Below are 27,563 nucleotides of genomic sequence, written 5' to 3' on the forward strand. Positions count from 1 at the left end.
AAGAAACAAGACAAATGTCAAATAAACAACCTAACCCACCACCTAAAAGAATTAGAAAAAGAAGAACAAACAAAACCTAAAGTTAGCAGAAGAAAGCAGATAATAAAAATCAGAGAGGAAATAAATAAAATAGAGATTAAAAACAATAGGAAAAAATCAGTATAACCAAGAGTTGCTTCTTTGAAAGGGTAAACAAAATTGACAAACCTCTGGCCAGGCTCACGAAGAAAAGAGAGAAAACCCAAATAATGAAAATAAGAAATGAAAGGAGAAATCATAACTGATACCACAGAAATACAAAAATCCATAAGAGATTACTATGAACAATTATATGCCAACAAATTTGACAACCTAGAAGAAATGGACAACTTTCTAGAAACATACAGCTTGTCAAGACTGAGTCAAGAAGAAAATGATAACTTGAACAGAACAATCACTAGAAATGAAATAGAATCTGTAATTAAAAATACAAAAACAAGAAACAACTCCCTACAAACATAAGTCCAGGGCCAGATGGCTTCACAGGTGAATTCTACCAAACATACAAAGAACTTGTACTGATCCTTCTCAAACTCTTCCAAAAGATTGAAGAGGAAGGAACACTCCCAAAGACATTCTATGAAGCCATCACCATCACTCTGATACCAAAACCAGACAAAGACACTACCAGAAAAGAAAATTACAGGCCAATATCTTTGCAATTATTTTGTTAATATTATTTTTGGATTATTCATTGCTAGTATATAGTTATACAATTTTGTATATTGAAATTGTATCCTTTGACCTTGCTGTATTATTAGTTCTACTAGTAGTTTTATGAGTTCTTTAGGATTTTCACCATATTGGATTATGCTGTCTATAAATACAGATATTTTTACCTTTCCCCTTTCAATCTGAATGCCTTTTGCTTCTTTTTGTTGCCTGACTGCAGTGACTTGAACCTCTAATACAGTGCTGAATAGCAGTGGCAAGAGTGAGCATGTTTACGTTGTTCTGAGTCTTAGGGAAAAGCATTTAACCTTTCACTGTTAAGAATGATATTAGCTTTAGGTTTTTTGTAGGTGCCCTTTGTCAGGTTGCCCTCTATTCCTAGTTTATTGAAAGTTTTTATCATGGATTTTTGCCAAATGCTCATTCTGTGTCCCTTGAGATTATCATGTTTTTTTTCTTTATTCTATTAATATATATATATTACCTTATTTTCAAATGTTAAACCACCTTGCCTTCCTGTGATAAAGGCTGCTTAATTATGTTACAGAACCCATTTCATAAAATGCTGGATTTATTTTGCTAATTTTTTAATGATTTTTACATCTATATTCATGGGAAATACTGGTCTGAATTTTTCTTTTCCTTTGATGTCTTTGTCTGGCTTTGGTAACAGAGTAATACTTCTGGCTTCATAGAACAAGTTGGAAAGCATTTCCTCCTCTATTTAATGGAAGAATTTGTGGAGGACTGGTTATTTCTTCTTTAAGTATTTTTGCACGTGGCCTTTTCTTAGTGGAAAGACATTTAACTAATAATTCTTTTTATTTTTAGTTGTTATAGGTCTAATCAGATTTTAAAATTTCTTCTTGAGTACTTTGTGTTAATGTGTGTTTTTATAGGAATTCATCCATTTCATCTAAGTTGTATAATTTGTTTGCATAAAGTTGTTCATAGTATTCCCTTGAAATCCTTTTAATTTCTATAAGGTAAGTGTTGATATCCTTGTTTAACCTGTTTAATTCCAGATCTGTGTCTTTTCTACTTTTTTTCTTGGTCAGTATAACTAAAGATTTGCTAATTTTATTTGCTAAGTTTTGAGTTTCATCAATTTTCTCTATTTTTTTTTCTATTCCATTTCTGCCCTAATGTTTATCATTTTCTTTTTCTACTTACTTTGGATTTAGTTTGGCCTCCTTTTGTTTCTAGTTTCTTAAGGTGTAAGCTTAACTTATTGATTTGATATTTTTCATTTAAATTTTTGACATTTAAATATTTTGACATTTAAATATTTTTCATTTAAATATTTGACATTTAAATCTGTAAAGCAGTGCTTAGAGGTCAACCAATGATTAGTTGAAGGTTGTGTTTAAACACCTTGAGCTAATAAGACTTCCTCCTGGGCATAAGACCTTACATTCAGCCAGGTATGAGTGGATACCTCACATTCAGCCAGGATGAGTGTTATTTTTCAAAGACATTTTGAAAAATGTCTTTGAGTGGCATTGTTTCCAACTAGAAGTTTGCTGTCATTCTTATCTTAATATCTGTGTATATAATATAATTTTCTGTTTTTAAGATTCTTTTATCGTGGATTCTCTACCACAGATTTTTTATGGTGGCTTTCTCTCCATTAGGGTTAGGATGTTTGTTTTCTATTTCTTGTATTTGGACTGCGCTGAGCGTCTTGGATCTGTGGACTTCTTATTGTTTTTACAAAATTTGGAAAAAATTCAGTCATTAATTTTTCAAATATTTTTTACATATTTTTTCTGATTGCTCTCTCCTGTGTGTGCTCACAGCCTTATACATGTTTGCAGCTTTCCAGACCACCAGTGATGGCTGAGAGTTTATGAAAACGTATTTGTTTTCTAGATCTCTCCATGAAATTTCTTGATCGTTTTTTGCTTTCTCCAAGTATTATAGCCTTAGGCAGCTGCAATGTTAGCCTATCCTGATGGTCTGCCACCAAGATAATGATCGATTTTGACAAATTCCCTGGTCATGGGGCTCCCCCATACCCACCTCCAAGCTGCCTAGCCTTGGTAGTGCTACAAGCCATGGAGCTGGGGATGGAGGGAAGCAGCCCAAGGCTAAAACTCCACAGACTCCCACTTTTCCTACTAAGGTTTAGTAGTTTTACCTCCTTCTCAGTTTACTGTATACCTTTGGTCACTCCCCAGATTCTGAAATAGTTTTTTTTGCAAATGTTATTTGGTTCTGTTGTTGCTTAGAGTGGGGAAGAATTTGCCAAGTTTCTCTATCAATTCCAGAGGTCCTGCTCCTCATAGATTAATTTTTTTAATGTTAAATCAGTCTTGTGTTCCTGAGATAAACCCCACTTGGTCACAGCATGCTATCCTGGTTATGCATTCTTGGATTTGATTTGCTAAAATTTTGTTAGGAATTTTTGAAAGATATTGTTTTCTAGGTTTCTTTTTATTTTAATATCTTGGTCTGATTTTGATATCAGCCTAATGCCAATGTCATAGAATGAGTTGGGAAGTAACCCCTCCTATGTAATTTTCTGAAAGTTTGTGTAGCTTTGGTATAATTTACTCCTTAAATGTCTGGCAGAGTTCATCACTGAGGAGTTCTTTTTGTGGGAATGTTTATTTTTTACTATAAATTTCATTTCTTACTAGATACAGGCTAGTCAGATTATTTTTAGTGAGATTTGATAATTTGTATTGAATGAAAAAAGTATTCATTTAATCTGTTGTAGAATTTATTGACTTCAAGTTATTCATAATATCCCCTTACAATGCATTTAACATTTTTAACATCTGTAGTGATGTCTTTTCTCTCATTGATAACATCATCTCCTTTTTTTCTCCTGATTATTCTGATTAGGGACTTACCAAGTTTACTTATCTTCTAAACGAATTAACTTTCAATTTCACATATTTCTTATTTTTCTAGTATTCATTTCATTGAATTCTGCTTTTATTTCCATTTGTCTATTTAACTTGGATTTAATTTGCTCTTTTTTTTCTGGTTTCTTAAGGTGAAAGCTGAGGTCATTGATTTGAGACCATTTTTTCTTTTCTGTGTGTGTGTGTGTGTGTGTGTGTGTGTGTGTTTAGTGCTATCAGTTTCCCATTAACCACTGCTTTTGCTATATCCTACAAGTTTGATATGTTTTGTTTTAATTTTCATTCAGTGAAAAAAATTATAATTTTCCTTTTGATTTCATTTACAATCCATTAATTATTTAGAAGTTTGTTGTTTGGTTCCTAGAAACCTCAAGGCTTTTCTGTTATCTTTCTAAATTAATTATATTGTGGACAAGGAAGATGCTTTATGTGATTTGAATCCTTTCAAATTTATTGAAATGTATTACTGTTAAGAATATCATTTACATTTAATGTGACAATTGATATGGTTGGGTTTAAGTCTGTTCTCTTGCTATTTGTTTTTTCTTTGTCCCATATAATTTTGTTCCCCTTCCCTCTTTTTCTGCCTTTTGAGTATTTTGTATGACTTAATTTATCCCTTTTGTTGGCTTATTAGATATAACTCTGTTTTTTGTTTTTCAGTGATTGCTTTAGATTTTATAGTATATATTTAATTTATCATGGACTGTCTTCAAGTTATATTATGCCAATTCAAATATAATATGAGACTTATAATGGTATGCTTCTGTTTCTTTCCTTTAGCCTTTGTGTTGTTGTATTCATACATTTTACTTATATATATGTTATAAATCCATTATTCTTTTTGTTTTAGAGAGAGTTAAAAAATAAGAAAACAATTTTTTATATTCAGTTCAAATTTATCATTTTTGGTGGTCATTATTTTGTGCAGCTCTAGATTTACATCTGGTGACATTTTCCTTCTGTTTAAAAGACTTTCTTTAACATTTTTTATAGTGTGGGTCTGCTGGTGATTAATTCGTCTCGTATATTTTTAAGTCTTTATTGTTCTCTTCTTTTTGAAAAATGTCTTTGAGTACCATTGTTTCCAACTAGAAGTTTGCTGTCATTCTTAATATCTGTGTATATATAATATACAATTTTCTCTGTTTTTAAGATTTTTCATGATGGATTCTCTACCACAGATTTTCTACTGTGGATTTCTCTCCATTAAGATTAGGATGTTTGTTTCCTATTTCTTGTGTTTGGGATGTGTTGAGCTTCTTGGATCTGTGGACTTATTGTTTTTACAAAATTTGGAAAAAATTCAGTCATTAATTTTTCAAATATTTTTTCTGATTCCTCTCCTCTCTTCTTTGGGATCCCAAATAATATGTAAAGTAGTCCAACTGAAGTTTTGTAACAGTTTGCTGATGCTCTATTCATTTTCCATTTTTTTCCTCTCCTTTCATTTTATATATATTGTTAGATCTTCAAATTCACTAATTGTATCTTCTTTGGTATCTAATACTGGTAAATTTATTCAGTGTATTTTTCATCTCTAGAAATTTGATTTAACTCTTTATTTTCCTTGTATCTATTCAATATGCTCAATCTTTCCTTTAGCTTCTTGAATATAGGGAACATAGGATAACTCTCTTAATGTCTTTGTCTATAAATTATATCATTTTGTGTCATTTCTTAGTCTATTTCTAATAACTGATTTTCCTCCTCATTACAGATTGTAACTTTCTGCTTCTTTGCATTCTTGCGAATTTTGTTTAGATTCTATACATTGTGAATTATCTTTTTGGTTTCTGGAAATCTTGTAATCCTATAGATCATCTTAAGCTTAGTTCTGGGATACAGTTCAGTTACTTGGAAGTAGTATGATTTTATTGAGGGTTGCTTTAAACTTTGTTAAGCAGGACCAGATACACCTTCAGTCTGTGGTTAATTTGCCCTCTGCTGAGGCTATACTCTTCTGAGTCCTCTCCAATTTCCTTTGAATTACAAGGTTTTCCACTCTGGTTGATGAGAACACAAAATTTTCCCATCTTTGTGTGAGTTCCTGGAATTGTTCCATCTTCTCATGTTGGGTGGTTCTTTTCCCAGCCTTGACTAATTGCTTCATATGTGTGTGCTGGTCAGTACTTGGTTACAGATTTGAGAACTCTCTGTAGATCTCTGGAGCTTCCTTTTTTTGAAACACACTCCTTCATGGTACTCTGCCCCGTGAACTCTATTTTCTGTAGTCTCCCTGAACCCCCAGCCCTATTTCCTCAAGAAGGGTAATCTGTGGGCTCTGACTAGGTTTCCCCTCCAAGTATTCAAGTATTCTGTGGCTTGGATACACTCTCAAGGTAGTAAGCTAGGAGCAGTTATAGGGTTCATTTGATTTGTTTTCTCTCTTTCAGGGATCATTATCCTGTTCTACCTGATGACCCATGTCTGAAAATTATTGTCTCATGTATTTTGTCTAGTTTTTTAATTTGGTCAGTTGGGAGGATAAATCTGGTTCTTTTTACTTCATTTGGGTAGTCAGAAGACCTGAAATTCATATGCACCCAGCAATCAGACTGATATTTTCCAAGGCAGAAGGCAGTCGATTTTACTTTTGTACTGGAACCTTTCAGTGCTTTTTTTTTTTTTTAACATCTTTATTGGGGTATAATTGCTTTACAATGGTGTGTTAGTTTCTGCTTTATAACAAAGTGAATCAGTTATACATATACATATATTCCCATATCTCTTCCCTTTCAGTGTTTTTTTATTGGTCTTTTCAGAAATAAAGCTCTGCATGATTTTTGGCCCTTTTGTACCTTTTAAGCCTTAAGTCATAAGTTTTCTTTTACTGATTCTAATCTAGCTTTATTCCTCCTCTTTTCATTTCCCAAACATGCTGCAGACCTTGCATTTGTTATTATTCCATTCCCCAGGGTGTGCTTACTCCTTTCTTCACATGTCTAATCATTCTGTACTTTTAGCTTATTTATCACTTCCTTATTAGGGACTTTCCTGACCAAACTATCTGAAACATGACCTCCAACATGTTATTCCATCACGTGATTTTGTAGCACTTGTAAAGGCACTATAATTATCTTTATTTGTTTAATTCTTTATTTCTTTTATTGTACTTATTAATGGCTAATTATCTTATTTGTTTAATATATTTGTTCACTAGAATATAAGCTGTATTGTCTCCTTACCACATAGTAGGCATACATTAAATTTCTGTTGAATACTCTTTATTTATATAATAAATTTATCCCTATTTTTGTACATAATTTTCATGAATTCTATATTTATCTATAGGAAAAATTAAATTGTTAAACTGGATGGATTTATCTTAATAAGACTTTAAAATTTTTAGCATCATGTCTCTCATTTGTACAAGTAACAATTCTTGCCAACATTTGGTCCCCAACTCAAATGCCACCTGCCTGATTTTTCTCAGTCAAAAGAATTTCTATGTACTATAGTGACAATTTACTGTAGGATAGCACTTGTCACTTTCTAATTTTTTCTTGCCTCTTCTAGGCTATTTCTTGTGAGCAATGACTGCACTCTACACTTCTGTATTGCCCACATCTTTTGAGTTAGTGATTATCCTGAGTCTGAATGCTTAAGATACCCTTTTAAAATGATGATTTACATTTTGTAGTATGCTTTCTAACTTACTAAGTGCTTTTAAATTTATTTTCTTATTTAGAGTAATAGAAATTTCTCTGCTGTTAATGGTGTATATTATTGTATACTATAGGTTATGCCTTTTGGTAATAGCAGAGTAGCATTTTTCTGCCCAAAATACCAATAAGACCCATATTAAGAAATAATGTAGGATCATGATCTGTGTGCATTCATGGACAAAACATCTCTGTCTCCTTAATACCAAAATGAAATATTTTATCTCTCTGTCCCCAACACATGGCGCACTGCCTAGAACAGAGTAGGTGTACTTGCTCATTAAATATTTAATAAATTAATTATAAATAAAATTGGAACTCAATCAGAGTTTCAGCAGTCTGTGTTTTTTCTAAATTTCTTTGGTACCTCCAATCTCTGGAACAAAACCAACCCCAAGTAAATTTGTAGATAGTCAAAGGCAACAAAATTCATAATACCTTGATTTCTAATTACTTTCCATGATAACTTTGATTCTTTAATACAAGTTGGACATAACTTAGAATTATGATTTATAATAATTTATAATAATTATACATTAGAAGGGAATTTGCAAGCTATCTGGTCTAACATTTTCATCTAATCCATCTTATCTCTTGGCTTTATTACTTACGTATGCATTTGTAGTTATATTGCTCTTCCTTGGGAACTTCAGAGATAGTTTGAGTTCCTTGTTAGGTTGAGAAATATCTGATTTAATGTTCTCATAACAATTTTATTTGACATTTTAATACTAAGGGTAATTATTTTCTCTGAACAGTCTTCAAAGTGTCTTTCTCTGGTTAAATGGAGTGGCATTTATGTACAGTGTTTGCCTAGGTAATTCTCTAGATGTTTTGTTTTTGTTAATAAATATTTTGTTTTGTTAATAAAACAGTAAATTGAACCACATACTAGTTTTTCATGTTGCAGTACTAAACTAAGTGTAGATTATTTTTATACTCACTAAGATATTAGAAGAGGTTATTAACACATTTCCACCCAAAGCAGTATTATTTATTTAAATTTTAAAAATGTAAACATGGTCCATTTAAATGTTAGCAGCTACTCAATATGTTCTGTAAGATTTAACTTCACATGTTTCTAAATGAGAATGCTCTATGCTTTTCTTGATAAATATGTTTTTATTTATCCTGAAGTCCAGAAAATAGAAATTTCCTTACTAGGAGACCTGCTATAGTTGTAGGTGAATATTGTGGAAGCATGGATGAAAGAAGACAGTCAGATTTCATTACTGAAAAAAATTCATTACAACATATTTGGGGAGAAAATAGAAAAAAGTTTTCTAATGAAGATATGAACCAGCCAACCCCACACCTTCTATCAGATAACTGTGACTCTTTTATTAGTGAAAATATGATCAACTTATTAAACATAGATCAACAGAAGATAAAGAAAACCTTTGACAAGTGTCATTATGACAGTGCAGTCATTAGTTCTGATAAAAACCATTTCACTGATAGTTGCATTAGAAGTATTTTTACAGATCCAGAGTTGACTTCTAGTAATTCTACTTTTAATAAATCAAGTTTTCCAGAAAAGTGTCGACCAAACAAGAATTGTCAGAAAGAGTACAACAATAATGAAAGAAATAATTTTAGTACATCTTTTGAGAAGGATTGTTACCCAGCCAGCTCTGAAAAAAAAGGTTGGTGTTATAGATGGAAAGTGTAATAATCTATTGGGGCTTTTTGTTTGTTTGTTTTCAGTTTTAATGAATATCCGTGTGTGTGTGTGTGTGTGTGTGTGTGTGTGTGTGTGTTTGGGGGAACATGAAATTAAAAATAGAATGACATTCTATTATATGACATTGTGGACCAGTGGCATCCCTCTATATGGGTCATGCTAATAAGCTTCAAATTAAAAGATAGAAATCGTCTATGCTAAAGTTTTATTTCAATACATACTTTTATTTTTAAAGGAAAATTTGAAAGTGATTACCAAGAGAAGACATCCCAGAAAAAAAATCAGAAATATTCAGTGAACCATATGTAAGTTTTTAGGTAAATTTGGGGAATGCAAATTGAGATCTAATATAATGCATGTTTAAGGATTAAACTGATACAAAGTGAGGTAGGCATAATGCTGTCTGAGGGTGGGCAGACTGGCCTCAAAAATCAATTGTCAGACCTTGGTAATATCACCCTAGTTGAGAGTTTGGTCCTCATATTCACCAGTGCAAAAATATCTTCTTATCTGAATCATAGTGTTAATTAGATTTGAGAAAACTGACTTATGTGTTCAGGAAATTTATTTACCCACCAGAATGTCAATTTATTAATTTACAATAAGAAATAGGTGACATATATAGGAATGCTTACTGGCATAATTTTCGTACTGAATATTTTCTACCTTTTGGCAGCTTGCCATGGGAAGGTTGCTTGGTTAATATAGAATCAGAACAAGGGAGTAATAGAATTCAAATGTTAATGGCATAAACAAGCATATCAACAATGTATGGGACTGACATTATAGGAAATTAAAGAAGACTTGTCGTTTCAGAATATACCTAACTTTCTCAGTAATAATTATGATTTAATCAAATCTTCGTAATTGAAAATCATGAATTAGAATAGATTTTTATTTTGGAAGTACTTTCTTATGGAAATATGTAAAATATCTGTAATACAAAGAATTATTAGATGCCATTTTTATGGCATTGGCACAACAAATTAATTAAAAAATAGATTCACCACATTTAATAAAATCAACAACTTAGGTTCTTTGTTGTCAAACCTCCAAATATTCAGAAACTTATGAATGAAAAACAGGATGTTAAAACTTGAATTTTAAAACATATTTTATGAAAGTGATTTAGAACATGGCTTCCAAACCTGTGTGAAGATCCTCATCACTTGAGGGTTTTTTTTTTCCTAATAAATTTATTTATTATTTATTTTTGGCTGCATTGGGTCTTCATTGCTGCACGTGGGCTTTCTCTAGTTGCGGTGAGCAGGGGCTTCTCTTCGTTGCAGTGCTCAGGCTTCTCATTGTGGTGGCTTCTCTTGTTGCAGAGCATGGGCTCTAGGCATGAGGGCTTCAGTAGTTGTGGCTTGTGGGCTCTAACGCGCAAGCTTAGTAGTTGTGGCGCATGGGTTTAGCTGCTCTGTGGCATGTGGGATCTTCCCAGACCAGGGATTGAACTCATGTCCCCTGCATTGGCAGGTGGATTCTTAACCACTGCGCCACCAGGGAAGCCCAAGGGGTGATTTTAAAATACAAAATATCAAGTTTGACCTACACAAAATAAATAGGCTCCTTAAGATAGAGCTTATGAATCCTTATCTTTTAAAAAACTTCTCTTATAATTCTGATCTTTAACCAACTTTGGGAATCATAATTTAGAACAATAATTTTCAGAGGGAATAAAACACACTCTAATACTGTCTTATTTAAAACCCTTAGGGGTAATATCCCTTTGGAAGAATTGTGTTCTAAGCAATCATGGGACTTTGGAATTGGTGAGGTAAAGTACATCTTACATTATCTTTCCAATTAAGTAAGTTGTATTATCATGTCTTATTTTAGTATTTAAAATTTACTTTGATTTAAGGTTAGCTCTTTCTGAAAATTTTCTTTTTAGGGTAACTTTTTTTAATATATTTTTTTACTCTGGGGAAATTATAGCTTAGATTGAGAAATAAAATTAACAACATTTCAGAAACTGTAATGTGCCTTATTTTAGTCAAACCAATATAGATGCATTTAACGTTTTTTCTCTAAGTCCTATAAAATTTATTCCAAGATGAAATTTCTTTAGGTTTAATTGTGTTACAGGTGAAAATAGTTATATATTTAAAACATATATAAACACTGGTTACCTAAGTTGTAATTCCTGCTCATAATAAGGGTGTATGATTCAGTCATTCAAAAAACAATACACATTCTTTTCAAGAGCGCATGGGACATTCTCTAGGATAGGTCACATACTAGGACACGGAACAATAAACAGTTAAGGAACAAGCACAAAGATGTAAAATATAGCATAAAAAACCCACAAAAGAGAAGGGAGTAAAAAAATGTAGATATTTTAAAATGTGTTTGAAATTAAATGACTATCAGTTTAAAACAAGTACAGTAAGTCCCCTACATATGAACCTTCAAGTTGAGAACATTCAAAGATGCAAATATGCATTCACATGTCCAATCACATAAATTAATTCATGTGTCTGGCATACATTGTTACATGTATGTGTCTTCTAAAAGTGGTTGTGCTTTTGTGTACTTTACAGTACAGTATAGAGTATAGTAGTACAGTGTCTTTATTTCAAGCCCAGGCTGTCTGGAAGCAAGTATAAAAGCAGTGGTGATGTAGCAGGTACTGCTAAGAAGCACCAATTGATAACAATAGAATTGAAAGCCGAGAGAAAGGCTGAAGAGAGAAAAGAGGAAGAAGAAGTAACTGAAGAACCAAAGAGATTCACAATGCAGGAAATTTGGTAAGGGGATTTTCTTTATTTGAGGAGGCACTGTTAGTTTTTGAGGCAGAGGACCCGAACTTAGGACATGAAAGTTGCAGCAGCCGTTCAGAATGCAATCCAGTGCTACTGTGTCATCTATGATGAGAAAAAAAGAGCTACTACCCGCCAGAAATCACTGGGTCTTTTGTTCAAGAGGGTAGATAGAATTGAATCCAGCAAGGAACCAGAACTTTTGTCATCAATGTCAGGCATGTGTAAAATTGCAGCTTGCCCTCCATCTCTCATTGCTGATGATCCTTCAGCTCTACCGTCTCCCACCTCCTCTCCCTCCTCCAGTCAGTAATTATTCTTGCCTGTTCACTCAATGCCAGCCCCTGTATGCCAGCTGTTGTACTGTACTACTGTACTTTTCAAGGTACTGTACTGTAAGCTTAAAAATATTTTCTTTACTTTTGTGTTTGTTTGCTTTTTATGTATTATTTGTGTGAACAATATTATAAACCTATTACAGTACAGTACTATATAGCTGATTGTGTTAGTTGGGTACCCAGGCTAACGTTGTTGAACTTACAAACAAATTGGACTTATGAACGTGCTCTCAGAACAGAACTCATTCATCTGTAGGGGACTTACTGTAGATATAATTATGGGTCAACATATGTGATCCTCGTGGAAACCACAAGTCAAAAGCCTATAATAGCTACACAAAAAGCAAATAGCAAGGAAACCAAGGAATTACTAAAGAACCTCATGAAACCACAATGCTAGAAACAAAAAGAAAAAATGAACAGAGAAGAACTACAGAAACAACTGGAAAACAAGTGATAAAGTGGCCATAAGTACATACCTATCAATAATTACTTTAAATGTCAGTGTTCAATCAAAATACATAGGGTGGCTGATTGGGTAAAAACCAAGACCCTCAATATGCTGCTTACAGGAGACTTTAGGGCAAAAGACACGTACAGAATAAAAGTGAGGGGATGGAAAATGATATTTCATGCAAATGGAAACAACAAGAAAGTGGGAGTAACAATACTCATATCAGACAAAAGAGACTTCACAACAAACGACATAACAAAAGACAAAGAAGGGTATTATATAATGATAAAGGGATCAAACAAGAAGAGGATATTATACTTGTTAACATATTTGTACCCAAAACAGGAGCACCTAAATATATAAATCAAATACTAACTCTTAAAGGAAGAAAGGGACAATAATATAATAATAGTAGGGGATTTTAACACCTAACTGACATCAATGGACAGATTATCCATACAGAAAATCAATAAAGGAAGAGTGGTCTTAAGGACACACTAGACCAGTTAAACTTAGTAGATATCTATGGGACAGTACATCCAAAAACAACAGAATACACATTCCTTTCAATTGAACACAGAACATTCTCCAGGATAGATCACATACTAGACCACAAAACAAGCCTCAGCAAATTTAAGAGGATAGAAATTGCATCAAGCATTTTTTTCAGAACACAACTGTATGAAACTAGAAATCAACTACAGAAAGAAAAATGGGAAAAGAACAAACACGTGAAGACTAAATGACATGCTACTGAAAAGCAAATGGATCAACAATGAAATCAGAAAGGAAATCAGAAAGTACCTTGAGACAAATAAAAATGGAAACAAAACTTTTCAAAATACATGGGATATTGCAAAGTCAGTTCTAAGAAGGAAGTTTATAGCGATATAGGACTTCCTCAGGAAACAAGAAAAATCTCAAACAGCCTACCACCTAAAAGAATTAGAAAAAGAAAAACAGAGATCAAAGTCAGCAGAAGGAAGGAAATAATAAAGATCAGAGAGGAAATAGAGATAAAAAACAATGGAGGGCTTCCCTGGTGGTGCAGTGGTTGAGTCCGCCTGCCGATGCAGGGGATACGGGTTCGTGCCCTGGTCTGGGAAGATCCCACATGCCGCGGAGCAGCTGGGCCCGTGACCCATGGCCGCTGAGCCTGTGCGTCCAGAGCCTGTGCTCCGCAATGGGAGAGGCCACAACAGTGAGAGGCCCGTGTACCGCAAAAAAAAAAACAAAACAAAAAAAACAATGGAAAAGATCAATTAAACTAAGAGCTATTTTTCTGAAAAGATAAACAAAATTGATAAACATTTAGCTGGGTTCACCAAGAAGAAAAGAGAGAAGACTGAAATAAACAAAATAAGAAATGAAACAGGAGAAATAAAAACTGATACCACAGAGATATAAAGAAATTATAAGAGAATTCTCTGAACAGTTATATGCCAGCAAATTGGACAACCTCGAAGAAAGGACAAATTTCTAGAAACATACAGCCTGCCAAGACTGAGTCCAGAAGAAACAACTTTAACAGACCAATCACTAGTAGTGAAATAAAATCTTTAACTTGAAAAATTCCCTACAAATAAAAGTCCAGGGCAAGATGGCTTCACAGGGGAATTTTACCAAACGTATGAAGAACTAATACTTATCCTTCTCAAACTATTCCAAAAAATGGAAGAGTAGGTAACACTCCCCAATTCATTCTACAAGGCCACCATTACACTGATGCCAAAACCAGACAAAGACAGTACGAAAAAGAAAATTACAGGCCAAATATATATATACATATATATATATATATATATTTTTTTTTTTTTTTTTTTTTTTTTTTTTGCGGTACATGGGCCTCTCACTGTTGTGGCCTCTCCCATTGTGGAGCACAGGCTCTGGATGCACAGGCTCAGCGGCCATGGATCATGGGCCTAGCCGCTCCGCAGCATGTGGGATCTTCCCGGACCGGGGCACAAACCCGTGTCCCCTGCATCGGCAGGTGGACTCTCAACCACTGCGCCACCAGGGAAGCCCAGGCCAAATATTTTTGATGAATATAGACGGCAGAATCCTCAACACAATATTAGCAAGCCAAATCCAACAATATATAAACAGGATCATACACCATAATCAAGTTGGATTCATTCCAGGGTCAAAAGGATGGTTCAACATTTGCAAATCAACCAGTGTGGTATATCACATTAGCAAAAGGAAAGATAAAAATCACATGATCTCAATATATGCAGAAAAAGCATTTGATAAAATTCAACATCCATTCATGGTAAAAACTCTCATCAAAGTGGGTATAGAGGGAAAATATTTCAACATAATAAAGTCTATTTGTGACAAACCTATGGCCAATGTCATACTCAATGGTGAAAAATTGAAAGCCATCTCACTAAATTCAGGAACAAGATAGGGATGTTCACTCTTGCTGCTTTGATTTACCATAGTACTGGAAGCCCTAGCCACAGAAATGAGACAAGAAAAAGAAATGAAAGTTATCCAAATTGGAAGGAAAGAGGTAAAATGGTCATTAGTTGCAGATGACATGATACTTTATATAGAGAACCCTAAAGTCTCACACAAAAACTACTAGAACTAATAAATGAATGCAGCAAGGTAGCAGGATACAAGAGAAAGTTTTTAAAAGTCCCATTTAAAAATCACACCAAAAAGAATAAAATACCTAGGAATAAACTTAAGAAGATGAGAAACCTATACTCTGAAAACTATAAAACATTGATGAAGGAAATTGAACATGATACAAAGAAATGGAAAAGTATCACATTTGTGGCTTTGAAGAATTAATATTGTTAAAATGGCCATACCACCCAAAGCAATCTATAGATTTCATGTAATCCCTATCAAACACTCATGACATTTTTCACAGGACTAGACCAAATAATCCTAAAATTTATATGGAACCACAGAAGACCCTGAGTTGCCAAAGCACTCGAGAAAAAGAACAAAGCCAGAGGAATTACCCTCTCAGACTTCAGAGAATACAACAAAACTGAAGTATTCAAAACAGCATGGTACTGGCACAAAAACAGACACATAGATAAATGGAACAGAATAGAGAGCCCAGAAAGAAACCCACAGAACTGTGGTAAATTAATCTATGACAGAAGAGGCAAGAATATACAATGGAGAAAAGAAAATCTCTTCAACAAGTGGTGCTGGCCAAACTAGACAGCTACACATAAAATAATGAGATTAGAACGTTTCCTCACACCATATTCAAAAATAAACTCAAAATGGTTTAAGACCTAAATATAAGACATGAAACAATAAAACTCCTAGAAGAGAACATAGGCAGAATACCCTTTGACATAAATTGTAGCAATATTTTGGGGGGTTTGTCTCCTAAGGCAAAAGAAATAAAATCAACAATAAATAAATGGGACCTAATTAAATTTAAAACCTTTTCCACAGCGAATAAAACCATCGGCAAAATGAAAAGCCAACCAGCAGAATGGGAGAAAATATTTAGAAATGATGCAATCAACGAGGGATTAATATCAAAAAATACATAAACAGCTCATACAACTCAATATCAAAAAAACCAAATAACCAATCAAAAAATGATCAAAGACCTGAACAGACTTTTTCTTCAAAGAAGACATACAGATGGCCAACAGGCCCATGAAAAGATGCTCAACATCACTAATTATTAGAGAAATGAAAATCAAAACAGCAATGAGATATCACCTCACAACTGTCAGAATGGCTATCATCAAAAAGTCTACAAATAACAAGTGTTAGAGAGGATGTGGAGAAAAGGGGACACTTGTACACTGTTGGTGAGACTGTAAATTGGTGCAGCCACTATGGAAAACAGTATGGAAGTTCTTTAAAAAACTAAGAATAGAGTTAACATATGATCCAGCAATCCCACTTTAGTATATATATCAGGAGAAAAAGAAAACACTAATTTGCAGTTACATGTGCCCCAAAATTTATAGCAGCACTATTTATACTAGCCAAGACATGGAAGCAACCCTAGTGACCATCAACAAAGTAATGTATAAAGAAGATGTGGGAGATAAACACACACACACACACACACACAAAATGGAACATTACTTAGCCATTTGCAGCAATGTTGATGACCCTATGGTCCTAGAAGATATTATGCTTTCTGAAATAAGTCAGGCAGAGAAAGAAAAATAGTGTATGATATCATTTATGTGTAGAATCTAAAACATAATACATATGAATGCATATGCAAAACAGAAATAGACTCACAGATATAGCAAACAAACTTGTGGTTACCAGTGGGGATAGGAAAGCAGGGAGGAACAAATTAGGGGTGTGGGGTTAATAGATACAAACGACTAAGTATAAAATAGATAAGCAACAAGGATGTATTGTATAGCACTGGTAATTAGCACAATTATCTTGTAATAACTTATAATGGAGTATAATCTGCAAAAATACTGAATTACTATGCTATACACCTAATCTAAATAATATTGTAAATCAACTATATTTCCATTAAAAACTGCTTTCCAAGATTCTGTTAGATTTCAGTAATTAATACAGTAAATAAAATCGGAATAAAACTGAATTATGTATTAATTTTCCTTCTGTTTGATAATCAGTGAAAATAAATATTGTTTACCATCAAAAAAGAGAGAGAGAATGAGCTGCTAGAGAGATTTGGGAGTGCTCAAAGAAAGGTGTCATAGGAAAGAAAAATGGGAGAGATTTTTAAGGAAGGGAATGTGGTCAGTAATATTAGATGCTATCCTGTTACTCCTTTAAATAACTCATATTTTCTAAATAAGAATAATATAGATATATCCTCTTAAAGAACGAATCATGAGCAGGTTAGAATCCTTAAAAAACAATCTCTACATCTATGGCAGCTTGAATGTGTCTAGAGCAAGTCAGAAAAGAAAATAAGCTCACTGGTAGAACCTGAAGGGTATCAGGTGCTATGAGTTCTTTAGGTAGAGCAGCCATCAGCTTTTAATTTGTGATGCCTAGACAGGGCTAAAGGCATAGTGGAACCCTGGCTAAAATCTTAAATTTTACAAGAGAGACCAAGGCAGGAGTCACAATAAGAGAGGAAGAAAAGGATTGGAGCAGTAGAGGAGCTGAGCTATACCTGCCTACTGGTTGGGAAACTTTGGGACAGGTAATTCCTACTGAGGCAGAATTAATGAAGAGATAGCAAACAAGCAAACCAAACCCAAAAATCAAACCAAACAAAAACTCCTCTTGGATGGCAGATAGTAGGGTATGGGTAATTAGGGGTGTTCCAAGATCCTTTTGTTGGATGTGGAATGGAATAGGAAAGAAGAACATCTTGGAGGATATAATAATTTTTTTTTCCGGTTTTCCCAATGAGTTTTATTTGGGCAGACCTGGGGACAGGGAGGGCCTGCATCTAAAAGAAGGTGTTGGGCCTCTTAGTGGTGAGGTGTGGCTTGTGCTGGCAACAGAGAACCCTGTAGGGCAGTGGGAACTTGATCTTGGAGTCGTGGAACTGCTTGACTGCTGGTCGACAGCACTTGCTGGCTGCAATCTCTTCTGTTTTTGTGATCTGGATCGAGTGGGCCCAGGCGCGGTGCCAGGTGCCCATGTCTTGGTAGCACTGGGTGACCGCACTGGCTGTGGTCAGGTCCCGGTACTCTCAGTGCTGCGGAAGTCATAGCGCAACCAGAAGCCAAAGTTCTTCACCCGCAGGGGAGATTTCTCCAACACCTGTCTGCAGTAGACAATTTCCCCTGAATACTCTCATCTTCTTCAGCTGAGACACAAAGTACCAGAAACAGGACTTGGCAACATGATTAGGTGCAAAGATGCACATGCAGTAGAGGGGAGACATGCCGCATTTGGGGGTCAGCAGGCAGTGCCCCACCTTGTATTCTGGGAGTGTGCCCGAGGCCTTCATGGTGTTCTATACGTGCTTGCTGCCACCCTCAAAAAGGAAACTACTTTATTATTTTTATGGAGGTATAACTGAATATAACAGTTATTTAAAGTGTACTACATAGTGATTTGATATGTGTACCCACTGTGAAAAGATCGCCACAATAAGTCTAGTTAACATGGATCACCACACAGTTACAAATTCTTTTTCTTTGGATGAGAAATTTTAAGATATACTCTAGAAACTTTCAAATATAAAATACAGTATTATTAACTATAGTCGCCATCCTGTACGTTACATCACCAGGACTTATTTATTTTATAATCGTAAGTTTCTACATTTTTACCACATTCGCTAATTTTGCCCATACCCCACCCCCCGACTCTAGGAACCACTAATCTATTCTATTTATGATTTTTTTTCAGATTACATGTATAAGTGAGATCATATGGTATTTTTCTTTCTCTGCCTGACTTATTTCACTTAGCATGGTGCCCTCAAGGTCCATCCATGTTGTTGCAGTTGGCAGGATTTCCTTACTTTTTATGGCTGAATAGTATTCCATTGTGTTTGTATATATAGATATATATACCACATCTTCTTTATTCATCCATTGATGGACACGTAGGTTGTTTCCATGTCTTGGCTATTGTAAATAATGATTCAGTGGACATGGTGGTGAGGATAATATTTTTGAGTTAGTGTCTTCTTTTCCTCGGAAAAATACCAGAAGTGGAATTGCTCAATCATATGGTAGTTCTATTTTTAACTTTTTCTTCCGGTTTTATTGAGATATAATTGACATACAGCATGTATGAGTTTAAGGTATACATCATAATGATTTGACTTACATGCGTCATGAAATTATTATTAGCACAATAAGTACAGTGAACATCCGTCATCTCATACAGATACAAAATTAAAGAAATAGAAAAAAATTCCTTGTGATGAGAACTCAGGATTTACCCTATTTTTAATTTTTTTGAGGAAACCCCATTCTGTTTTTCGGTAGCAGCTGAACAATTTACATTGCCACCAATAGTGCACCTGGATTCCCTTTTCTCCACATCCTTGCCAAGGCTTGTTTTTGCTTATATTTTTGATGCTAGCTATTCTCACAGATGTGGTTTTGATTTGAATTTCCTTGATGATTCATTTTGTTAAGCATCTTTTTCTGTACCTGTTGGCTGTCTGTAGATCTTCTTTGGAAAAATGTCTGTTCAGGTTGTCTGCCCATTTTTTAGTGGGATTGTTGTTTTTTCACTCTGAGTTATATGAGTTATTTATATATTTTGGCTTATCAGATATATGATTTACAAATATTTTCAGATATATGATATATATATATCAGATATATGATTTACAAGTATTTTCTTCCATTCAGTAGGTTAGCTTTTCAATTTTTTGATGGCTTCCTCTTCTGTGAAAAGCTTTTCAGTTTGATGTAGTCCCACTTGTTTATATTTGCTTTAGTTGCCTTTGCTTTTGGTGTCAAATTCAGAAAATCATTGCCAAGATGGTTGTCAAAGATTTTGCCACTTGTGTATTTTTCTAGTAGTTTTTTGGTTTCAGGTCTTATATTCAAGTCTTTAATCCATTTTGAGTTAACTTTTATGTATGATATAAGATAGGGGTCCATTTTTCATTCTTTTGTGTGTAGCTGTTCAGTTTTCCCAGCACCGTTTATTGAAAGGACTGTCCTTTCTCCGTTGTATATTCCTGGCTCCTTTGTCATAAACTGATTGACCAAATATGTATGGGTTTATTTCTGGGCTTTCTTTTCTGTTCCATTGGTCTATGTGTCTGTTTTTATGTCAATATCATACTGTTTTTATGTCAACATCATACTGTTTTGATTACTATATCTTTAACATTGTTTGAGATTATGAAATATGATGCCTCCAGCTCTGTTCTTTTTTCTCAATATTGTCTTCGCCATTTGGGTTTTGTTGTGGTTCCATACCAATTTTATGATTTTTTTTTTTCTATTTCTGTGAAAAATATCATTGGAATTTTCACAGGGATTGCATTGAATATGCAGATGACTCTGACTAGAATGGGCATTTTAACAATATTAATTATTCCAGTTCATTATCATGGACTATCTTTCCATTTATTTGTGTCTTCAATTTCTTTTATTAATGTCCTATAGTTTTCAGCATACAGGTATTTCACCTCTTTGGTTAAACTTATTTCTAGGTATTTTATTCTTTTTGATACAATTGTAAATAAGATTGTCTCCTTAATTTCTTATTCTGATAGTTCATTATTAGTGTATAGAAATGCAACTTATTTTTGTATATGGTTATGTATCCTTTACCCGAGTTTATTGTACAGTTTTTTTGGCAACAGTGGAATCTTTAGCGTTTTCTATATATAATATTGTGTTATAAGCAGATACAGACAATTTTAATTGTTCCTTTCAGTTTAGAATGCTTTTTCTTTCTTTTTCTTTTCTTTTTCTTGTCCATTGACTCTAGCAAATATTACCAATATTATATTGAATAAAAGTGGTGAGAGTGGGCATCTTTCTCTTGTTCCTGATCTTGGAGAAAAAGCTTTCAGCTTTTCATCATTGAATGTGATATTAGCTGTAAGCTTGTCATACATGGTCTTTATTATGTTGAGGTACATTCTCTTTATACTCTTTTGTTACAAATTTTTAGGCATAGATGGATGTGAATTTTTGCAAGTGCTTTTTCTGCATTCATATCAATGATTATATGATTTTTACCCTTCATTTTGTTAATATGGTATATCTCATTGACTGATTTGTGTTATGTTGAACCATCCTTATCCTTGGAATAAATCCTACTTGATCATGCTGTATGATTCTTTTAATGTATTGTTGAATTCAGTTTGTTAATATTTTGTTGAGGATTTTTGAATCTATGTTCATCAGGGTTATTGGCCTGTAATTTTCTTTTCTTGTCTGGTTTTTGTATCAAGGTAATGCTGGTTTTATAAAAGGAGTTTTGAAGTGTTTCCTCATCTTCTGTTTTTTGGAAGAGTTTGAGAAAGATTTATATTAACTTTCTTTAAATATTTGGTAGAATTCATCAGTGAAGTCATTGGTCCTAGACTTGTTTGTTGGGAAGTATTTGATTACTGATTTGTTCTTCTTACTAATTATCAGTCTGTTCATATTTTCTATTTCTTCATGGATTAGTCTTGTAGGTTGTAGTTTCTAGGAATTTTCCATAAATTCTAGGTTGTCCACTTTGTTGGTGTTCAGAGTACTGTCTTATGATCACTTGTATTTCTGTGGTATCAGTTGTAGTGTCTCCTCTTTCATTTATGATTTTATTATTTGAGTCCTCTCTTTTTTTGTTGTTGTTGTGTCTAAATCAGTTTGTTAATTTTGTTTTATCTTTTCAAGAAAGCAGTTCTTAGTTTTATTTATCTTTTCTATTATCTTTTTATTTTCTATTTTATTTATTTCTGCTCTGAAATTTGTTATTTTATTTCATCTACTATGTGTAGGCTCAGTTCATTCTAATTCTAGTTCCTTGAGGTGTAAAGTTACTTTGTTTATTTGAGATCTTTTGTTTATTGATGTAGGCATTTATCACCATGAATTTCCCTTTTAGAACTGTTTTTGCTACATCCCTTAGGCCTTGTTATGTTGTTATTTCCATTTTCATTTGTCTCAAGATATTTTTTTCTCTTTTGATTTCTTCTTTAACCCATGGTTGTTCAGGAGCATTTTGTTTAATCTCCACATGTTTGAATTTTCCAATTTTCCTCTTGTAATTGATTTGTAGTTTAATACCATTGTAGTTGGAAAACATGCTTGATATTATTTCAGTCTTTAAAAAGAATTTGAGACTTGTTTGTTTTTTGATATTGAGCTCCATGAGCTGTTTGTATATTTTGGAGATTAATCATTTGTTGTTTCATTTGCAAATATTTACTCCCATTCTGAGGGTTGTCATTTTGTCTTGTTTATGGTTTCCTTTGCTGTGCAAAAGCTTTTACATTTAATTAGGTCCCATTTGTTTATTTTTATTTTCATTGCCCTAGGAGGTGGGTCAAAAAAGATCTTGCTGTGATTTATGTCAAAGAGCATTTTTCCTATGCTTTCCTCTAAGAGTTTTATAGTGTCTGGTCTTACATTTAGGTCTTCTATCTGTTTTGAGTTTATTTTTGTGTATGGTGTTAGAGAGTGTTCTAATTTCATTCTTTTACATGTAGCTGTCCAGTTTTCCCAACACAACTAACTGAAGAGGCTGTCTTTTCTCCATTGTGTGTTCTTGCCTCCTTTGTCATAAATTAGGTCACTATATGTGCATGGGTTTATCTCTGGTCTTTCTATCCTTTGCCATTGATCTATATTTCTGTTTTTGTGCCAGTACCATATTGTCTTGATTACTGTAGCTTTGTAATATAGTTTGAAGTCAGGGAGCCAAATTCCTCCAGCTTCGTTTTTCTTTCTCAAGATTGCTTTGGATATTCAGGGTCTTTTGTGTTTCCACATGAATTGTAAAATTTTTTGGTCTAATTCTGTGAAGAATGCCATTGATAATTTGATAGGGATTGCATTGAATCTGTAGGTTGCTTTGGGTAGTATAGTCATTTTCACAGTATTGAGTCTTCCAATCCAAGAACATGGTATATTTCTCCATCTGTTTATGTCATCTTTGATTTCTTTCATCAGTGTTTTATAGTTTTCTGAGTATAGTTTTTATAGTTTTCTAAGTCTTTCACCTCCTGATGTAGGGTTTTATGTTTTTCTTTTTTTAATACATTGATTGATTGATTGATTTTTGGATGCATTGGGTCTTCGTTGCTGTGTGTGGGCTTTCTCTAGTTGCAGAGAGCGGGGGCTACTCTTCGTTGAGGTGTGCAGGCTTCTCATTATGGTGGATTCTCTTGTTGTGGAGCATGGGCTATAGGTGCACAGGCTTCAGTAGTTGTGGCACATGGGCTCAGTAGTTGTGGCTCACAGGCTTTGTTGCTCTGCGGCATGTAGGATCTTCCTGGAGCAGGGCTCGAACCTATGTCCCCTGCATTGGCAGGTGGATTCTTAACCACTGTACCACCAGGGAAGTCTCCTTAGGTAGGTTTATTCCTAGGTATTTGATTCTTTTTGTTGCAATGTTAAGTGGGATTGTTCCCTTAATTTCTCTTTCTGATTTTTCATTGCTAGTGTATAGGAAAGCAAGAGATTTCTGTGCATTTATTTTGTATCCTGCAACCTTACCAAATTCATTGATTAGTTCTAGTAGTTTTCTGGTGGCATCTTTAGGATTTTCTATGTATAGTATTTTATCATCTGCAAACAGTGGAAGTTTTACTTCTTCTTTTCCAATTCGTATTCCTTTAATTTCTTTTTCTTCTCTGATTGCCGTGGCTAGGACTTCCAAAACTATGTTGAATAAGAATGGTGATATTGGACATCCTTGTCTTGTTCCTGATCTTAGTGGAAACACTTTCAGTTGTTTACCATTGAGTATGATGTTTGCTGTGGGTTTGTCATGTATGGCCTGTATTATGTTGAGATAGGTTCTGTCTATGCCCACTTTCTGGAGAGTTTTTATCATAACTTGGTGTTGAATTTTGTCAAAAGATTTTTATGCATCTATTGAGATGATCATATGGTTTTTTTAAATTTGTTAATATGGTGTATCAAACTTGTTGTTTTGCATATATTGAAGAATCCCTGGGATAAATCCCACTTGATGTGGTGTATGATCCTATTAATATGTTGTTGGATTCTGTTTGCTAGTATTTTGTTCAGGATTTTTGCATCTATGTTCATCAGTCATACTGGTCTATAATATTTTGTGTGTGATATCTTTTTATTTTTTGTGGTACACGGGCCTCTCACTGTTGTGGCCTCTCCCGTTATGGAACACAGGCTCCGGACATGCAGGTTCAGCAGCCATGGCTCACAGGCCTAGCTGCTCCGTGGCATGTGGGATCTTCTCGGACTGGGGCACAAACCTGTGTCCCCTGCATTAGCAGGCAGACTCTCAACCACTGCGCCACCAGGGAAGCCCTGTGATATCTTTTTCTGATTTTGGTATCAGGGTGATGGTGGCTTTGTAGAATGAATTTGGGGGTGTTCCTCCCTCTGCAATATTTTGGAAGAGTTTGAGAAGGATAGGTGTTACATTTTCTCTAAATGTTTGATAGAATTCGCCTGTGAAGCCATCTGGTCCTGGACTTCTGTTTGTTGGAAGATTTTTAATTACAGTTTAAATTTCATTACTTGTGATACTTTCTGTTTATACTTTCTAATTCTTCCATGTTCAGTCTTGGAAAATTGTAGCTTTCCAAGAATTTGTCCATTTCTTTGTGACTGTCCATTTTATTGGCATATAGTTGTCTGTAGTAGTCTCTTATAATCCTTTGTAGTTTTGTGGTGTTGGTTGTGATTTCTCCTTTTTCATTTCTAATTTTATTGATTTGCGACCTCTCCCTTTTTCTCTTGATGAGTCTGGCCAAGGGTTCAATTTTGTTTATCTTCTCAAAGAATCAGCTTTAGTTTTATTGATCTTTGCTGATGTTTTCTTCGTTTCTGTTTCATTTATTTCTGCTCTGATCTTTATGATTTCTTTCCTTATACTGTCTTGGGTGTTCTTTGTTCTTCTTTCTCTAGTTGCTTTAGGTGTAGGGTAGATTGTTTATTTGAGATTTTTCTTGTTTCTTGAGGTGAAATTGAATTGCTATAAACTTCCCTCTCAGAACTTCTTTTGCTGCATTTCAGAGGTTTTAGGGGGTATGTTTTCGTTTTCATTTGTTTCTGTGTATTTTTTAATTTCTTCTTTGATTTTTCAGTGATATCTTGGTTATTTCATACTGCACTGTTTAGCCTCCATGTATTTGTGTTTTTTATAGTCTTTTTCCTGTAATTGATTTCCAGTCTCATAGCATTGTGGTCAGAAAAGATGCTTGATACAATTTCAATTTTCTTAAATTTTCTGAGGCTTGATTTGTGACCCAAGAGATGTTCCGTTTTCACTTGGGAAGAAAGTGTATTCTACCACTTTTGGGTGGAATGTTCTATAAATAATAATTAAACCTATCTGGTTTATTTTGTCATTTAAACCTTGTGTTTCTGTATTTATTTTCTCTTTGGATGATCTGTCCATTGGTGTAAGTGGGGTGTTAAAGTCCCCTACTATTATTGTATTACTGTCGATTTCCCCTTTCATGGTCATTAGCATTTGCCTTCTGTATTGTGGTGCTCCTTTGTTGGGTACATAAACATTTATAATTGTTATATCTTTTTCTTGGATTTATCTCTTGATCATTAGGTAATGTCCTTCCTTATCTCTTGTAACATTCTTTATTTTAAAGTCTATTTTATCTGATATGAGTATTGCTACTCCAGTTTTCTTTTGATTTCCATTTGCATGGAATATCTATTTCCATCCCTTTATTTTCAGTCAGTATGTGTCCCTCGTTCTGAAGTGAAGACAGTATATATATGGGTCTTGTTTTTGTATCCATTCAGCCAGTCTGTATCTTTTGGTTGGGACATTTAATCCATTTACATTCAAGGTAATTACTGATATGTATTTTCCTATTACCATTTTCTTAATTGTTTTGGGTTTGTTTTTGTGGGTCTTTTTCTTCTCTTGTGTTTCCCACCTAGAGAAGTTTCTTTAACATTTGTGGTTAAATGGTTTGGTGGTGCTGAATTCTATTAGCTTTTTCTTGTCCTAAAAGCTTTTGACTTCTCCATTGAATCTGAATGAGATCCTTGCTGGGTAGATTAATATTGGTTGTAGGTTATTCTTTTTCATCACTTTAAGTATATCCTGCCACTCCCTCTGGCCTGCAGAGTTTCTGCTAAAAAATCAGCTGATAACCTTATGGGGACTCCTTTGTATGTTATTTTTTGTTTTTCCCTTGCTGCTTTTAATATTTTTTTCCTTGAATTTAATTTTTGTTAGATTGATTAATATGTGTCTTAGTGTGTTTGCCCTAGGGTGTATCCTTTATGGGACTCTCTGTGCTTCCTGGACTTGGGTGACTATTTCCTTTCCCATATTAGGGAAGTTTTCCACCATAAGCTCTTCAAATATTTTCTCAGACCCTTTGTTTTTCTCTTCTTCTTCTGGGACCCCTATAATTCAAATGTTGGTGTGTTTAGTGTTGCCCCAGAGGTCTCTGAGATTGTCTTCAATTCTTTTCATTCTTTTTTCGTTATTCTGCTGCTCGGCAGTTATTTCCACCATTTTGTCTTCCAGCTCACTTATTTGTTCTTCTGCCTTGGTTATTCATTTCTTCCAGTGTATTTTTCATTTCAATTATTGTGTTGCTCATCTCTGTTTGTTTGTTCTTTAGTTCTTCTAGATCTTTGTTAAACATTTTTTTGTGTTTTCTCAATCCGTGCCTCCATTCTATTTCTGAGATTCTGGATCATCTTTACTATCATTACTTTGAATTATTTTTCAGGTAGATTCCCTATTTTCTCTTCATTTATTGGTCCTGTAAGTTTTTACTTTGCTCCTTCATCTGTGACATATTTTTTTGCCATCTCATTTTTTTTTTTCTTTATGGGTGGGATTGTGTTCCTATCTTAGTGGTTGTTTGGCCTGAGGCTTCCAACAGTGGAGTGTGTAGGCTGTTGAGTAGAGCTAAGTCTTGGTGCAGAGATGAGGACCTCTGGGAGACCTCACTCCAATGAATATTCCCTGGGGTCTGAGGTTCTCTGTTAGTCCAGTGGTTTGGACTCAGAGCTCCCATCACAGGAGCTTCAGCCCAACCCCTGACTAGTGAACCAAGATCCTTTTAGAGGAATGATATGCATCCAAATTTTAAGCCTCTCTGTCCAGAAGTTCCTTAACTTCAGTCAAGTTCTTTAATCTGGAGAACCACTTGCCAGGCGCTTCCCAGACCCCCTCTCTGTGACTGCCAAACTTCTTTTTCCTCCAGACCCTTTAAACTGCCTCTAGGTATTTTTCTGATTTCCTCTTTCCATTAGTTGTTTAGTAGGATATTGTTTAGCCTCTATGTGTTTGTGTTTTTTTACAGTTTTTTTCTTTTAGTTGATTTCTAATCTCATAGTGCTGTGGTCAGAAAAGATGCTTGATATGATTTCAATTTTCTTAAATTTCCTGAGGCTCACTTTGTGGCCCAGTGATCAGTTCTGGAGAATGTTTCATGTGCACTTGAGAGGAATGTGTATTCTTCTACTTTTGGATGGGATGCTCTGTAAATATCATTTAAGTCCACTTGATCTAA

The 27,563-nt window shown here is 34.3% G+C and overlaps 1 protein-coding gene and 1 pseudogene across 1 annotated transcript in view; one reads left to right on the plus strand and one right to left on the minus strand.

Moving 5' to 3' along the window:
- Positions 1–27,563, plus strand: part of REDIC1 (regulator of DNA class I crossover intermediates 1) — a 72,852-nt gene that overhangs the window by 22,980 nt on the left and 22,309 nt on the right. Inside the window, 3 exon segments of the mRNA XM_060026165.1 lie at positions 8,387–8,895; positions 9,169–9,238; positions 10,653–10,713. Of these exon segments, the coding sequence (XP_059882148.1) occupies positions 8,387–8,895; positions 9,169–9,238; positions 10,653–10,713 (640 nt within the window).
- Positions 17,880–18,386, minus strand: LOC132434493 (large ribosomal subunit protein eL20 pseudogene; annotated as a pseudogene).

This window comes from Delphinus delphis, chromosome 11 (assembly GCF_949987515.2).
Source record: "Delphinus delphis chromosome 11, mDelDel1.2, whole genome shotgun sequence".
NCBI classification, from domain to species: Eukaryota; Metazoa; Chordata; class Mammalia; order Artiodactyla; family Delphinidae; genus Delphinus; species Delphinus delphis.